The sequence below is a fragment of the Squalius cephalus genome (genome assembly GCF_949319135.1).
Source record: "Squalius cephalus genome assembly, chromosome: 7".
Lineage (NCBI taxonomy): Eukaryota > Metazoa > Chordata > Actinopteri > Cypriniformes > Leuciscidae > Squalius > Squalius cephalus.
The window spans coordinates 32,353,787-32,369,290 of NC_137128.1; the positions used below are offsets into that span (position 1 = coordinate 32,353,787).

Genomic DNA, 15,504 nt, shown 5'->3' on the forward strand with positions numbered 1-15,504 from the left:
ATTAGAAATGAATGAGTTATGACAGAAGTGCACGTGGAGGCAAAAGGAGAATTAGCATGTCATTAAAGTGAATTCGCTGGAGAGGGACACGTGTGAATGACATCAGAGTCTTGCATGAGCTCTTGTCTGAGAATGCTGCAAGGTAAGAGGAAGATGACTCATTGGTGGGAACAGCTTATCAAAGGCAAGGGGCTCAAAAGGGTTCTAACAACAAATTAAAAACACAAGCATTTGATTGGCCGCCATTGCTGAACAGCTGACCTAACCCACATGCCAATGCCAAAGGATTTACTCCTAAGCTTTTTTGATCTTTGCTCCCCAAATACGCTCGTGGAGATAATATATGAGAGCTCCTAATGTGGCATAAGAGTAAATATCGCAAAAAAAGCCATTCCTGAATGCCCTGAAAATGTGGTTACAAGCTACTATGAAAACATTGGGATGTTTGAGACATTGAGTCAGTCACTGCTGCGTCTATGGTCATGTTTGAATTAGACACTTCTCATGCTTCACGCTCATAGAAAATGCACTTTCAGTCACGAAAACAACATTGACTAAATTGGTGAACAATTTGTTTGTTTTTTCCTGAGTCTTCCTGGAGAGTCTTCCTCACTCTCACTCCAGTACATTATGAAAAAATGGCATACAGTTAGATGATATAATTGTTGTGAAGATCAATTGCAGCCTACAACATGAACTTGCACCACTTTTGAACGTTCCCAATAGTGTGATGGCATAAAACTATGAAAATATTGACTAAGAACATCTTCATTATATGAAATAGCACCAGTTGTGTTGCAGTAAATGACCTAAAATCCAGTTTGGACTTGATACTTTGAAGTCTGGAATTAATCTTTGAATATCTCGCCAAATATATTGCGTAAAGATACAAACCGAATGATCAGACATCACAGATTCTGCTGTCAAGGAAATTACTCATAATTCATATTGGGGAAGTGTTTTTTTCTACTTTTTCTTTTTTGGTCAGCCTTGAAATAAAAACAACAGTGATTTCTCGATAATCCACACCTCAGTAACATGAGAGGAAACGTTTTTTTATTTTTTATTATTGATCCTAGATTTTTATTCACATATTCATGTACACGTACAGTACGTGTATATGAATATGTGAATAAAAATCTAGGATATTGAATATTATATGATGTCCCTTAACAACATCAACAAAATCATTAAGGATTTCTGTATTTTTCTATATAATATCCAACAATAAACTAAATATCATTTGCTTGTACAGTTTCTGATCTACAGATTATACACGTACAGATTATAGATGAAGATTTTGGCAATATTAAAAGAATAACGATTCTGTGCATCTGATGACCGTTAGTCTAGTGTTATAAGAATGGATTCAGGAATTTGTCATTGCTTTTTCATTTCATTCATAATGCTTTTCAGAAGGAATACTGCAAATGTAGAGGCATTTCGATTTTTTGGAATAGGTTCAAAAATAAAGACAGGCTCATTTGAAGACCTCCACATTTTCTCCTTAATTCAGTCTGAGAGAGAAAAACAGTAGCAGAAGAATCCAAATCTACAGGAGACATATTGTTTTGGCTTGGTTTGTTTTGTTTTGCGAGCTGGTTATGATTATTAGTTTATTATCCTGTGTGGACTTTTCTGGTGCTTCTGTTGTGGTGTTTACAGTCTGAGGGCCAGAGTTCTCAGTGGACAGTGAGAGTATTTGTTTTTGCGAGAGTGACTCACTGTGACACTTGAAACCTGGTTCAAAATGGCATTTTTTTGAGCAGCCGTCTCCATCTAAGAGATTCCCGTCATCACAATCCTCAGTCCTGTGGGGGAAAGATATTGAAGCCAAGGGTTACAGTTATGAAATATGTGGAAGTTCTTTGGCCATGCTTCAAAACATGAAAGACTCAAACAAATACTCAAAAATATGAAACATTCTTTAAAAATGACTCAACCACATAACATGCAAAGCCTCTGACAGACCCAATACGTTTATACTGACCCCTGTAGTGTGCCATCACCACAGAAATTTTCTCCATGAGTATAAACCAAGCCTGGGGAAAGTTCACTGAAAAAACCGTCCGACTCCACCTGGATCCTGTACAGGTACTGAACATCCATCTGCACATCACTATAAGCAAACAAATGCAAACACATACAGAAACAGATACATAGTTAGTAAAGTAATGAGCAAGTGTGTGTGTGTGTGTGTGTGTGTGTGTGTGTGTGTGTGTGTGTGTGTGTGTGTGTGTGTGTGTGTGTGTGTGTGTGTGTGTGTGTGTGTGTGTGTGTGTGTGTGTGTGTGTGTGTGTGTGTTTATATTGCTATTGCTCGAACGCACAGTATGAATTTAAAACATGCAGCAGTAATACTTGATCTAAGCTATATTTATCCTCAGGGTGATCTCAAATCTAACCTTGTTAAAAATGGAAACGACCTTTTAATGTTGAGGGTATCACTGCATGTCCCACTGTGATGTACCTCAGGGTATCGATCTGATCTGATTCAATGACCCTATAAAAAGAGTCTCGCCGTGATTGCCAAGGCTTGTTTGATTTCAGTCATTTTCCGGCTGGTGGTAAGAGGATGCCTAGCTAACTGAGCATCATCTACTTTCTCCAGTGGGTCTTATTACTCAACAAATTGCCCTTATTAATTATGGATCACTTCCAGGGACAGGGAAGGGGAGAGAGACTACTTAAAGCTATTGTTCTGAAGTCGCAAAGGGAGATCCAATGAAGGATGTGAAGTGATAAGATAAAGTCATATTTCTCTCTTCGTAGCACAGACAGTTATAGAGAGAGGCAGTTACCTACAGCACAAGGTGCTGGTGCTGGTGAGGTATAACATTTTATTTGTCAATTGTACAGTAGAATAGCCATTAGTCTCTTAAAACCTTTATCTCTGTGACTAAGGAGAGGAGAACTTAGCACACTTGAGCTTAAACGCATCAAATGTCTGTACACAAGTTCAAAAGTATTCCTCTATGATTCAACCCTGTTACCAAAGTTATTGTAAGAAATATTGATTTTTTGTTTTTTGTTTATGGAAAATAAAATAATAAACCACTATTTTAACTAACTTTGAGTGCTATATTTGTGTTAAAAATGTGTAAACCTGTAATATATATATATACATATATATATATATATATATATATATATATATATATATATATATATGTATGTAAGATCAAATGTTAAAAAAGCAACATATGTCAATGTTCCAAAAAAATCTATTTTCAAAATTCAAATTATTTCAAATGAAAGCTTTACTTTGTAAGTTTCAGATAGATAGATAGATAGATAGATAGATAGATAGATAGATAGATAGATAGATAGATAGATAGATAGATAGATAGATAGATAGATAGATTCCAATTCGTGGGAAGTGCTTTGTTTTTGCTGCAGACCTCATGGTGGCACTGTAGCCCACTTTCCCACAACACCCTATTTAATCCCACTCCCATTTTCCCCTTTTCTCATTGTCACTCTTTTTGTCTCCCATGCCAAATGACAGGTCTCTCACTTACTGCACACTAACTACACTGAGTGCACTACTCCCTTCAGCCAGAGCCAATTTTAGAGCAGCTACAAACAGCCATGGGTGTTTACTGTTTCTAAGGGTAAAGCGGTCACATTTGGTTTATATTCTAGGGTTTCATTGTACCATTCTCATTGTACCCATATCTAGATATCTTTCTTTCTCTCTCTCTCTCTCTCTCTCTCTCTCTCTCTCTCTCTCTCTCTCTCTCTCTCTCTCTCTCTCTCTCTCTCTCTCTCTCTCTCTCTCTCTCTCTCTCTCTCTCTCTCTCTCTCTCTCTCTCTCTCTCTCTCTCTCTCTCTCTCTCTCTCTCTCTCTCTCTCTCTCTGTGTGTTACAATCTGTCTTTCTTTCCTTTCCCTATCCACATAGCTCAATTCCCAGTAGAGTTTCCATCTTTCGGAGCTTACAGGACTTGTGGAGGGAACTTTTCTGGATATGTTACATTCTCTGATCCACATTATTAATCTCTAGACATTTTGACCTATTGCAAGTACTTGAACAACAATCCAGTTCCCAGTTGATGAATTTCTATTGGAACAAGCATAATAAAATGTGATAGGAACAGAACAGAAATTGGCTATGCATTGATACTTGACTGGCTAATGAAATGGTCAATGATTTTTTTGAGTCGCTTCGAAAATGGTTGAACAATACTTAAACAGTGATACACTGAAGATACAATTCGATGACAGTTTTAGAAATGCAACATGATCAGCATTTATACTTAAGCCACACTTAAAAATAATACTCCCAGAAATACTGTAAATCAACCAGAAACACAATAAAAACATGACAAAGACATCATTTGAAAAAGCTTGACAGTATTACTAATGGCTCACCAATTTCAAATAAATATTTCAAAATATAGTCTTTACTTTATAATAGTGTCTACAAACAAAATAAAGTGCTATCATTAATCACACAGACACACGTTCCTACCTGTCAGTGTACGTGGGCTGTCTGACGGTGACGGGACTCCGGTCCTCTCTGATTGGTGGCTCTCTGAGCACTCTGTAGAGAAGGGGATGGCATCCAGAACACAGGGGATTTTGGGGTCGCGAGGTCAGCAAAACAGCATCAATCTCAAGCTTCTTGTCAAAGGTGGAGATTTTAATGGCCTTGACCTTCTTACTAGTGTGTAAATGGAGTGTCAAAGGGATATCACAGAAAGCATGCTGGGGACCTGTGTTGACCGACTCGTCGTTCTCCATTGTGAACATAATATTAGCAATTGGTTTTTGATCTGTGGAAAAACAGAGGATTGGATTCATATAAACCATTAATACACAGCTGGTCAGAAGTTTGGAGGCAGTAAGATTTTTTTGTTCTTCTATTTTTGAAAGAAGTTTCCTGTGCTCAACATTCATTTGATCAAAAATACAGTGAAATTATTCATATATTTTAAATTCGCAATTTATTCCTGTGATGGCAAAGCTGAATTTTCAGTAGCCATTACTCCAGTCTTCACTTTCACATGATCCTTCAGAAATCACAAGAAACATTTCTCAGTACTATAAATGTTAAAAACAGTTGTGTTGCTATTTTTGTGAAGGGAAAATAGGATCTAGGATGATGAATAGAAATTTCAAAAGTACAACATTTACTTGAAATAGAAATTTTACTTGAAATAGATTTTAACAATTTTTTAGAAAATGTTTTGTACCAATGTAAACATAGAACTGATACTTCAAAGTAGAATTGGTTAATGATCGGAATAAAAGTATTAATTTCTTTCCAAAAAATAAAAATCTTACTGACCCCAAACAATAGGGTACAACAGGGCTAAAGGCACACATTAAGAAAATTGTGCTTATATATAGGCTATAATATTTTTATTGAACATCGATGGAGCATTGATGGAGATTTTGTGTGAAAATAAATCATAAAAGTGGTTTATTTTTTTGTTTAAATATATGAGGCGGCAAGGTGGGCTTTTTAGCACACGCGATAAAAGGCTCACAAGCATGGGGCAAAATAGGCACAAATTAGTAATATAAATACTTTAGCTAAAAATATAGGTTTTTAATAATGTCTAAGTTAATACTTGTTCAAAATAACCACTTTAGCAAAGTTTGTACTGTTTTCTGTTTAAAAATAATTCATTTTTATACACCCAACTTAATATATGATATTTGCCATCTGAATCTAACCATGGCATGTCAGCAAATGGAAAAGTCAGCTAGCTTTTTATTATCATGTTAATAATTGTGCCTTTTACCCAAACAGCAGGGGCATCTTTTACCCCAAAAATACCATACTTTTACATATTCTTCTGTTATTGAAAAACTGTTACTGTTACTGTTAGCTTGAAGAAAACTGAAAATCATTAAGAAGACCTTGGTCTTGGTCTCGTTTTGGAAAGTGCTGTGGCAAGTTTTTGTGCCATCTAGTGGTTTGGAGGAAAAAAAATCAAAGGCCCCTTTTACCCCGGTGCGACTTTAGCCCCGTTGTACCCTACTGTATATTTACATAATGTGACAGTACTAACTGGCTGAGGTGTAGGTGATCCAGACGGTCAAGCTGTCAGGGACAACCGGATGAAGGAAGTGCAATTCCAACACGCAACCCTCAGTCTGGGGGCACGGCGTGGTCATGTTGGGCTCATACAGGTTGACTTCAGGACTCCAGGCATGCATGCTGGGCTCACATGGCTGGTACACATCAGGGGCCCCTGCAAAAAAACACATATGCAAACCTCATCCAAAGCAAAAAAGAAAATGCTCTAATTTGCCATCAAAAGTTAAGGATATTTTTGGCAAATGGGACATATACCTGGAAGGATGAGATAATTCATTGCAATAAAACTGGCATATTAGCCCTAAAATAGCATTTCCATAGCAATGCATTCAAAAACTTAGCAAAATAGTAAAACAGTTAGCAGCAAAAAACTGCTTTGCACAGTGCACTTACATGCACACTTAAATGCTGCCTCCATAGGCAGTTCACTAGGTTTTGGAACCTAGCAATTCTGTGTGTTTATTATGAACAACCATTTAATCTCTTGAATCTTCCATCTTGTTATGACAATTTTCACAAAAAGACAGGATGGGAGGCAAAGAGGAAGAAACCAAGTGAAAGAGAAAACAGAGAGAGAGTGTCTGGGAAAAACCACATGTCTTGGCAATGGATGTGAAGCACATTTCCCCAGACCTCAATCGACCGTAAGACCCAGGTGCAACTTGGCAAAGGAGACAGATTGGCTCCTTAATTGGGACAGACAAGACAGTTAATGTCCTCGGTGGCATGAAGAACAGAAGCAAGACAGGGGAAAGTAATCCCAGGAGCCCTGGGGCAGCACTCACAAAAACACATTTGGGGACTTTACTGTGCCCACTGATAGCGACATTTATTGCACACACGATCAACGCCACCGTGGTTCATACTGTATGTCAGTGTTCAGAAATGGTGAATGCAGCAGACTACTGCAATCTGGCACAGTTTTCTGGGAATGTGCAGCATCGCACCACAACTGTGATCCAGGAACCTACCCTATCATTCAAAAGTTTGGGGTCGGTATGTTTTTCAAAGATTTGTTAATGTCCACTCACCAACCTTCTACAATGCGAGTAAATCATTTGCATATGCAACTATATTTCACACTAGGCGACTAAAAAATGTCTTTAATTAGCCAATGGCTAGTAAATTTCACAATTTTAGAGAGTTAGAGGCAAAAAATAAGTTTAACGCATACAGGGCCCTATCATACACCCGGCGTAAAGTGTTTTTTGCTAGTTTCAGCCTGACGCAGTTATCATTTTCACGTCCTGCACCACATTGTTTAATAGCAAATGCATTTGTGCGCCCATGGGCGTGCTGGTCTGAAAGCAAGGTGTGTTTGGGCACAATGTTGGCGCGTTGCTATTTTGAGGCAGATGAAATAGACTGCAATATTTTTTTTGTTATTTAAAGAGCGTGTTAGTAATGTGCGCCTATAGGTGGGTCCACAACGTGCGTACACTCTGATTATTACACACACAGGGATGCCCAGCAGCACACAAACTAGCTGTTGCTCACCAAGGCTGCATATATTTGATCAAAAATACAGCCAAAACAGTAAAATTGTGAAATATTATGACAATTTCTGCTTTATCATATTTTATAATGCAATTTATTCCTCTGATGGCAAAGCTGAATTTTCAGCATCATTACACAAAAAATAAAAAAGTTCAACAGGGCTGCATTTATTTGATCAAAAATACAGTCAAAAACAATAATATTGCGAAATATTTCTGGTGATGGCAAAAGCTGAATTTTCAGCATCATTACACCAGTCTTCAGTGTCACATGATCCTTCAGAAAAGATTCTATAATGCAGATTAGTAGTGCAAGAGACATTTCTTATTATTATCAATGTTGAAAAGTGCTGATTAATATTTTTTTGGAAACAATGATAATATTTCTGGATTCTTTGATGAATACAATGTTCAAAAGAACAGCATTTATTTGAAATAGAAATCTTTTGTAACATTATCGATGTATTGTCACTTTTGATCAATGACACCCTTGCTGAATAATTTCTTTTATAAAAAACTTACTGAACCTAAACATTTGAATGGTAGTATAATCAGCTCTTTATAAATAAATTAATAAATGTTAAACTTTATTAGGTAAAACCGAAAGTCCACACCAGAAAGCATAGTAAAATAGGTCAAAATTAGTAAAAATCAAAGGTTTAAAAAATGGCTGAAAGGTAAAAGCATGCTTGACTACATCACATGTCAGGTTATATGCTTGTATGAAAGAGCACAAATGTTACTATCAGGCCATATGAACTCCCTGCCTCCAAAAGTTTTTACAATGATCGATTAAACTGCTCTCCCGGTCAAGAGAGAGACAGATAGACAGGCAGAAGCTTTGAGCCACAGAGCGCTCCTTTGCACCCAGCGTGGCCTCACATGTGTGGATGTGTACAGGGTAAACAGCAGCAGGCCAAGGCAAACCATAAAACTCAATTGGTCAGATAAACAGAGCGAGGGCCTCCACACACAGTAGAATTAATGACTGTATCAGATGTGGTGTAATGCTACCGCAGGGAGAAGCAATGCGGCAAGATCTGTGAGTGTGTCATCCTTCCTTCTTTCAGCAACCTTAACCAGGTCTCTGTTCGCTCTGACTCAACCCTTATTTCTTAAAAAGCTGCCTTGTGGTACATACAGAGGCTACGGTACAGGTAAGCAGGGGCCAGTATCACAAGATGTGAGATCTGAGATCCAAGTATGATTTGTTGGTATTGAATTGGCCTGCGCTAATCTGGATATCAAATGATTGACCGTGGTATTACCATAAGCATTATTTCATACCACACAAACAGTGTCATATTGCTCTTAAAGTCTTTCTGACGTGATTAACTGACCGACAAAATAATTCACATTAGGTAGTCATCATGCACTTCATCATGTTTTTAAAAATAAACCAAAAACAATAGGTTACCGTAATTTATTACAGACCTGAACCAATGGTAGTAAATATCATTCATCATTAATATCACAAAGATATTGTTTTCTTAGAGATATATATTTTTATTTTCAGATTTAAGGCTTCATTTCTCATCAATCTGTTTCTCAAAACAAGTCTCTGGGCCAAAAATCACTCTCCACTACCACCTAACTGGATGATTTTATGTTTGACCTCTCTCATGATACTGTGCTTTATGAAAACGACTACATACCAGGGGAGCATTTCCCCATTTTGGGTGGACTTTTCAAAGCACAATCTTATCCGTGACACGTCAGTGAGTGGGCAGACCAGATGCTAAGAGATTTCTGATTAGAATAATCAGTAACATCTGTTAGGTGAGGAATGAAGTTGAAAAGCTGCACAGGATACACATCGCTTTTTATGACGGGCCGCTTCTGGACGCCACCCAATATTACCAAAACTTGATGCTGTGCCAAGGGTCTTTTTTTATTCATTGATGGCAAAAAGAGTGTTCTTTATCCTGGCAATTATGATTTAATGATTTATTCCCTAAATTTTTCCAGACTCGCACGCACCTGGCCTGCATGAGACTGAACGATCCACCTGAATGTGAATGCACAAGCTCGGAGAAAGAAGCCAGGGCTAAATTCTCTCTATCCTCATTAATCAAAGTGCAGGTATTGCTTTTAACATTGACGATCATTCGTGACATATTCAGTGGTGTGTTGAGGATCAAGCACACGTCCAACAGCATTTATGTCAGAGACAGCATTCAGTCATGCGCTCACCATCTTACAATTCATGACATATGCTTGTGGAAGAACTTTGTAGTATCCTGATATAATGCTACAGTATAATACAGCAGTTCCAGTCTGCTAATTTGATCGCCTGAAATGGAAGCTTTAGCGTAAGTTCTGCCAGGAAGACTCAATTGTTGCGTCACTTATTTCCTTCTCATCTATCCAATCACGTCTAATACTAGAAGTATAAAGGACCTGTACTTACACTTGTCTGAGTTCGCAGATGCTGAACGCTTCACTCACCACCATCCACCCCACCACCACCAAGATGGTTATTCCCTCCACCATCAAGATTGTTCTTTCCTCCATCTTCTCTACCACCGCAGGATGGTCCCTTCCCCTCCAACCTCCCCACCACCACCAGGACGGTCCCTTCCAATACCTCACAGGGGGTCGGCTGCGCCCCTGCCTTCATCTTCAGGCAGGAAATGCTGAATCCGTACCCTCGGATTGCGAGTTACGGACGGGGCCTACGCCAAATACTTTATTGCACATATTGCTGGCTGGGTCACTAATAAATGCACGATTGTTACAATATCTATTCTCCGAGTCTTTCTGGTAGAACAGCATTTCAAGGGTGCTGATATACAGTCCAACAGCAATGGGACATTTTTTCTACTGTTTGTATCATTCAGCTTGCCTGTATTTTGCATAAGCACTAAGCACTAAAGTATCTAGTATTATAATAAAGAATGACAGAGTACTAACCCACTGCTTCCTCTGGTGTCCAGTATCCAGTGGAATCACAGGCGTGAGGAGAAGTGGCCTCATGGGCGTACTGATGGAGCCCACCGTTCTCATCACAGAGATGGCAGTTTATGTCACCCTCCCTACACAGCCACAGAGAATATCTTTTAAACAGTGGATGAAATATAAAGTCAGTGATATATATATATATATATATAAAAAGGGGTGCGCAAAATATTTTTTTTGCCCTGCTTTGTAGTGCCATGAATCACTTTATGTGCTTTTATTGAGCTATCTGATGATGAAAAAAAAAAGGTTTAAAGGCCTCCAAAACACATTTGGATAGCAATGCAATCACATACAAAACACTACAAAAGCAAGTGTACATCCATCTATTTCCATGTGTTTTCACTTAATAGAATGAAAGTTGAATATGTAGCTGCGGAATTGCAGCAGATAACATCTGGTTAAACTGCATTGCTGGCTGTTAGTAAACAAAAAACCTTTGAGAATCCAAAAAATAATGTAACATGAATGCATGTTATTTGCTATATGTGCACGCCTTACTTTACCTGTGGACAAGTGGCCCACTGATTGGATACGGCCAATGAATTGAGACAGAATCTGATTCTTGACCAATAACCACTGGTGCAAGAGGAACAGGGGTGGGCTTTCTGCCTTGGACCCAGGCTTTGTAGACCAAATCAATATAGCAGTGCATCCGAGCTACTTGATTGGGTGTAAAATGGTTTGTACAGTCATCATCTGTAAAAAAAAACATTCACATTTGAATTTTTCCATTGTTTTATTCACATTAATTTGATAATTAATTTAATAAAATCAAATTATGTTTGATCCTCATGTATACACTACTGTTCAAATGTTTGGGATCAAATGTTTGGGATTCTACTTGTCTTCAAACTTTCTATTAATCAAAAAATCCGGAAAAAAAAAAACATTTCATTAATCAGCACAACCATTTTCAACTGATGTAGTATCAGTTGAAAATGGTTGTGCTGAATAATGAATGTAAGAAATGTTTCTTGAACAGCAAATCAGAAGAACAATGTGACACTTAAGACTGGAGTAATGATGCTGAAAATTCAGCTTTTGCCATCACCAGAATAATTTACATTACAAATTATAATTAAATAGATTTTTTTTTTATTAAATTATAATATTTCACAATATTATTGTTTTTGACTGTATTTTTGATCAAATAAATGCAGCCCTATTGAACTTTTTTATTTATTTTTTCGTACTGATACCAAACTTTTGAACGTGTATATACACTACAAACATGTATAACTTAAGTTAAACACTAACATCAATATTTTTAAAGTGAAACTGGTTCTTCTTATTGGGCACACAGAAGCAGAAAACTGATCGGGACTACCTGTGTAACTCATGTAGTTGTTGTACGGTGTGTTTTTGTACTGGGTAAGGCCACAAGTGTCATTGACTGGATCAGGGTCGTGACAAGCTTTCGATTTTGGCGTTGGTGCTGTATCGGCACACAGATCTCCAGTCTCCATGGATGCGGTGGTCTCTTGACAGGGGTCATCACATGACTCGCGTTCACTCACACCCTTAAACACATGGTACAGTCCCAAAATATGACCCATCTCATGGATCATGGTGTTGTTGTGTCCTTTGGTGCCAAAGTAGGAGGGGTTAAGAATCATTCCACCTGAAAAATGACACAAATGGACATCTCTGCAGTTGATGAAACAATATAAACTTTAACCTGAAAGAACATTGAGGTGTAGATTCTAAAGTTTAACTTTAATCTCAAAGCCAGAAGTCTGTGAGTATATCAAACTGACTTGTTCCGCATAAAACATTATGTAATCTAACCTGTAAACAGGACCACCGCAGCTAGGATTACCAGAAAGAACAGTAGAATGTTCTAACCACTTTCAGAACATTACAATGTATTTAAGATCCCACACCTGCTGAATGGTACCACATTGGCATCTGTTTTTATATCCAAATAATGTAATATATATCTTAAAACAATGTGACATTTATAACTGCTTAAAATCCATGCAGATGTTCAGCTGTTTAAGAGCAAACATGAAATGACATTGAGAGAATAATTTGCATAATTTTTGTTATAGCACTTATAGTGTTTATACATTTTATTAGGTTTTAAAGCAAAAAAAAAAAAAAAAAAAAGGGAATTTGTTTACTAATTAAAAACAGAAGTTGGTTTATGTGGCCCTGAGAAAAGCTTTCTCTTCTAGATTTGTGCTCCACCACAGACAGACCATTTACAGCGAATATCCAAGATCAGAGAGAATGACCTTTTTATTTAGGAAATATCCATGTTTTATGGGAGTTCAGCCAAACGTTCAGAGCTTGGCTAGACACTTCTGACAGACACAGATCATTTACAGTTATACCACAAGATCAGCAGTTCATGCTATGGTCTGATTTCACTTAAAGCATTCAGAGCAGTAGTTTGACCTTGTTCCTCAATAGACATCAAGGTACTCTCGCAAATAAGCTCATGATTTATGTGGAATTAAACCAGGGCAGGCTGTTGCTCAAACCCATACCATAAACCCGAGCCCCCTAATTTATGAGAAACTAATCTCGCATTTAACCTCCATGCAAGTCCACCGAAACATTTGTGGACAAAGATTGTCTTGCACCAAAGACAGTAAATCAAAAGCAGAGGTGGATTATGGGAATAGCAAGAATGGAGCCATATCTCTGAGTGATTAAAAGCAGCGTGGTCAGTCATTCATGAATTTATGTTACCTTTCATGTCTCAGACCACCTCTGGAATCTGTTTTATTCATCCAAGATGAATAAAAAACAAAACTAACTTTTTAAAAACTTTTTACTCAACACTCTGGTCAATCGTTTTTATGAACATTTCATAATTCATTTTTCCTTCTTAACATGACCTACCATGGTTATTGGGATACAATAACCTTGGCTCTGTTTAAAGCATGACAGGGTGATCAGGACCCCAATGACCCCTTCCTGAAGAGGTTTATTTTGTAATTACAACAGGCTGTCTGGACAATCCTGTTTATTACATGGCTACTACCACAATAAGAAAATAATAGTGCAATTATACAATTTAGCGGTCACAAGTTTTTGACAAATAAGTATCCAGTCAAGTAATCAAGATAATCATGAAATAATAATAGAATACCAATATAACATTTGGGGGATTAAAATAAATATTTAAGGTACTGTATATAAAATACATAAAATATAAAAAAAATATACACATCAAATATAAAATCAAATTAATTGTATTAATATGCGAATCACCTGTCATACACTTTACCATAAGTTTATATAACATAATGCCACATGAAATACCAACAAACAATGCTTTTACAGCATTTATTAATCTTGGTTAATGGTCATTTTTACATGTTCTTATACATTTTTATTTTTACATTTACAACTTCTATGAATTAAAATCACTTAATGAATTATGAATGAAAAATAATTAAAAATGAACAACAATATATTAACAAAGGAGCATTACTCTGAATGTATAAAAACTGTGAAAATATTTGTTTGATACCTAATACATTAATGAAATGTTTACAAATTAAACACTAATGTAAAGTGTTATCATATATATACTTTAGAAACAGACTGTAGACAAATTCAAGCTCATAAAAACAGGTTGGTGCTAATTACTCATGCTAATGTCGGTTTAAAAGTTCACATTCTACACACAGGCCAAAATCATCTCATTAACAAAAGCTATAACCCAAAAAGCCAAGACCAAAATGTCTGATCATGGATCTTGAACCAATGGGAGGGGGACTTATATAAGAAACCTTCCTGCTTGAGAGAAATCTCCTTTTTAAAGGAGCTGGACTTCACCGAGACCATTTTAATGAGCTCTAAAACACAACAGCGACGGGTACTATAAAATCAGCTGGCAGTTGGATGGGGATGGCAACAGGGTAATACCCTTCTGTTGTTTTTGTTTGGTTGTTGTCGAGTTCCTTTTCTTCTCTCCCGGTGGACAGCCTTAATGATTAAGGGGCAATCTACAGGGAAATCAATGCGTGCTGCAAGTGTTTTCTTTTATGTTTGAGATTACGGCCCATTAATCTCGTGAAGGCAAATACAGACAACAAGGAGGAAGAGACAAGAATGTGTTTCTTTAAAGAAAAGATTTAAGGCGATCGAAAAAAAGCAAGTCATGAACAAGAAGATGTATGGCATTAGGTACAAAAAAACCACATGTGCTTTGGGGAATGTAGCGATAGGAAACAACCGAGGTCTTAACATTGTCCATGGTAGAATGAACCCAGTTGGGTATGGAGGCCAAGAGGTAGATCTGTTGTGTTAAGTCCCTGGTCTTTTATTTTGAAATATTAGTTTGTCTTTTATTCTAGTCTAGTCTAGATCAGGGATTCTCAACTCTTTCCTGCAGAGGTTGGTTCCAACCTTGGTCAAAACTCACCGGCCTGTAACATTCTAGCAATCCTGAAGACGTTGATTAGTTTGTTCAGGTGTGTTGGATTAGGGTTGTGCAGGAATGAGAACCCCTGGTCTAGATGTACAATCGACTACACCTAGAATGGTGTAGTCCATTTTAGCTCATTCTAGTCTAGCTGAATCATGTCTATGCTTATGGTTAAGTCATATTTTCATCATTAAATCTTCATGTTCACATCATTAGGGTTTTGGGCTTTAAAAAAAAAATTGTTTAACCTTATTTCTAATAAAACTGGACTTAAGCTCTTCATTTTGTCATGTTCATGAGCTCTTGCATTACATTTGAGTGGACATCTTACCTTGATGAGTAAGGGCTTCTTTTGCCCATGGCCAGGTGGCGACTCCAGCAAGCTCCTCGCGTGCTGAATTATTAGCAAAGAACACGTTGAGCATGTCTGAACTGCTCAGATGAAGCAGCTCCTTCAGTTCCTTTATGCTCAGATAAGCCCTGCAGCAGAGATATTGACACACAGTCAAACCACTTTGCATAGAAAATAAGTTATTTTTAAGAGAAGTGTCATAAACATGAATGAACAACATGAAAGACCTTGGCCAAAGGAGAACCGGACCCCAACCGAGTC

The 15,504-nt window shown here is 37.4% G+C and overlaps 1 protein-coding gene across 1 annotated transcript in view; it reads right to left on the bottom strand.

The window, feature by feature from the left end:
* pappa2 (pappalysin 2) overlaps positions 1 to 15,504 on the bottom strand; it is a 53,893-nt gene that overhangs the window by 24,369 nt on the left and 14,020 nt on the right. Inside the window, exons 3-10 of the mRNA XM_079877718.1 lie at positions 15,223 to 15,371; positions 11,835 to 12,128; positions 11,011 to 11,203; positions 10,460 to 10,581; positions 6,022 to 6,204; positions 4,473 to 4,776; positions 1,991 to 2,119; positions 1,726 to 1,811 (exon numbers count right to left, since the gene is read on the bottom strand). Coding sequence (XP_079733844.1) covers positions 1,726 to 1,811; positions 1,991 to 2,119; positions 4,473 to 4,776; positions 6,022 to 6,204; positions 10,460 to 10,581; positions 11,011 to 11,203; positions 11,835 to 12,128; positions 15,223 to 15,371 — 1,460 coding nt within the window. The remainder of the gene's footprint in view (positions 1 to 1,725; positions 1,812 to 1,990; positions 2,120 to 4,472; positions 4,777 to 6,021; positions 6,205 to 10,459; positions 10,582 to 11,010; positions 11,204 to 11,834; positions 12,129 to 15,222; positions 15,372 to 15,504) is intronic.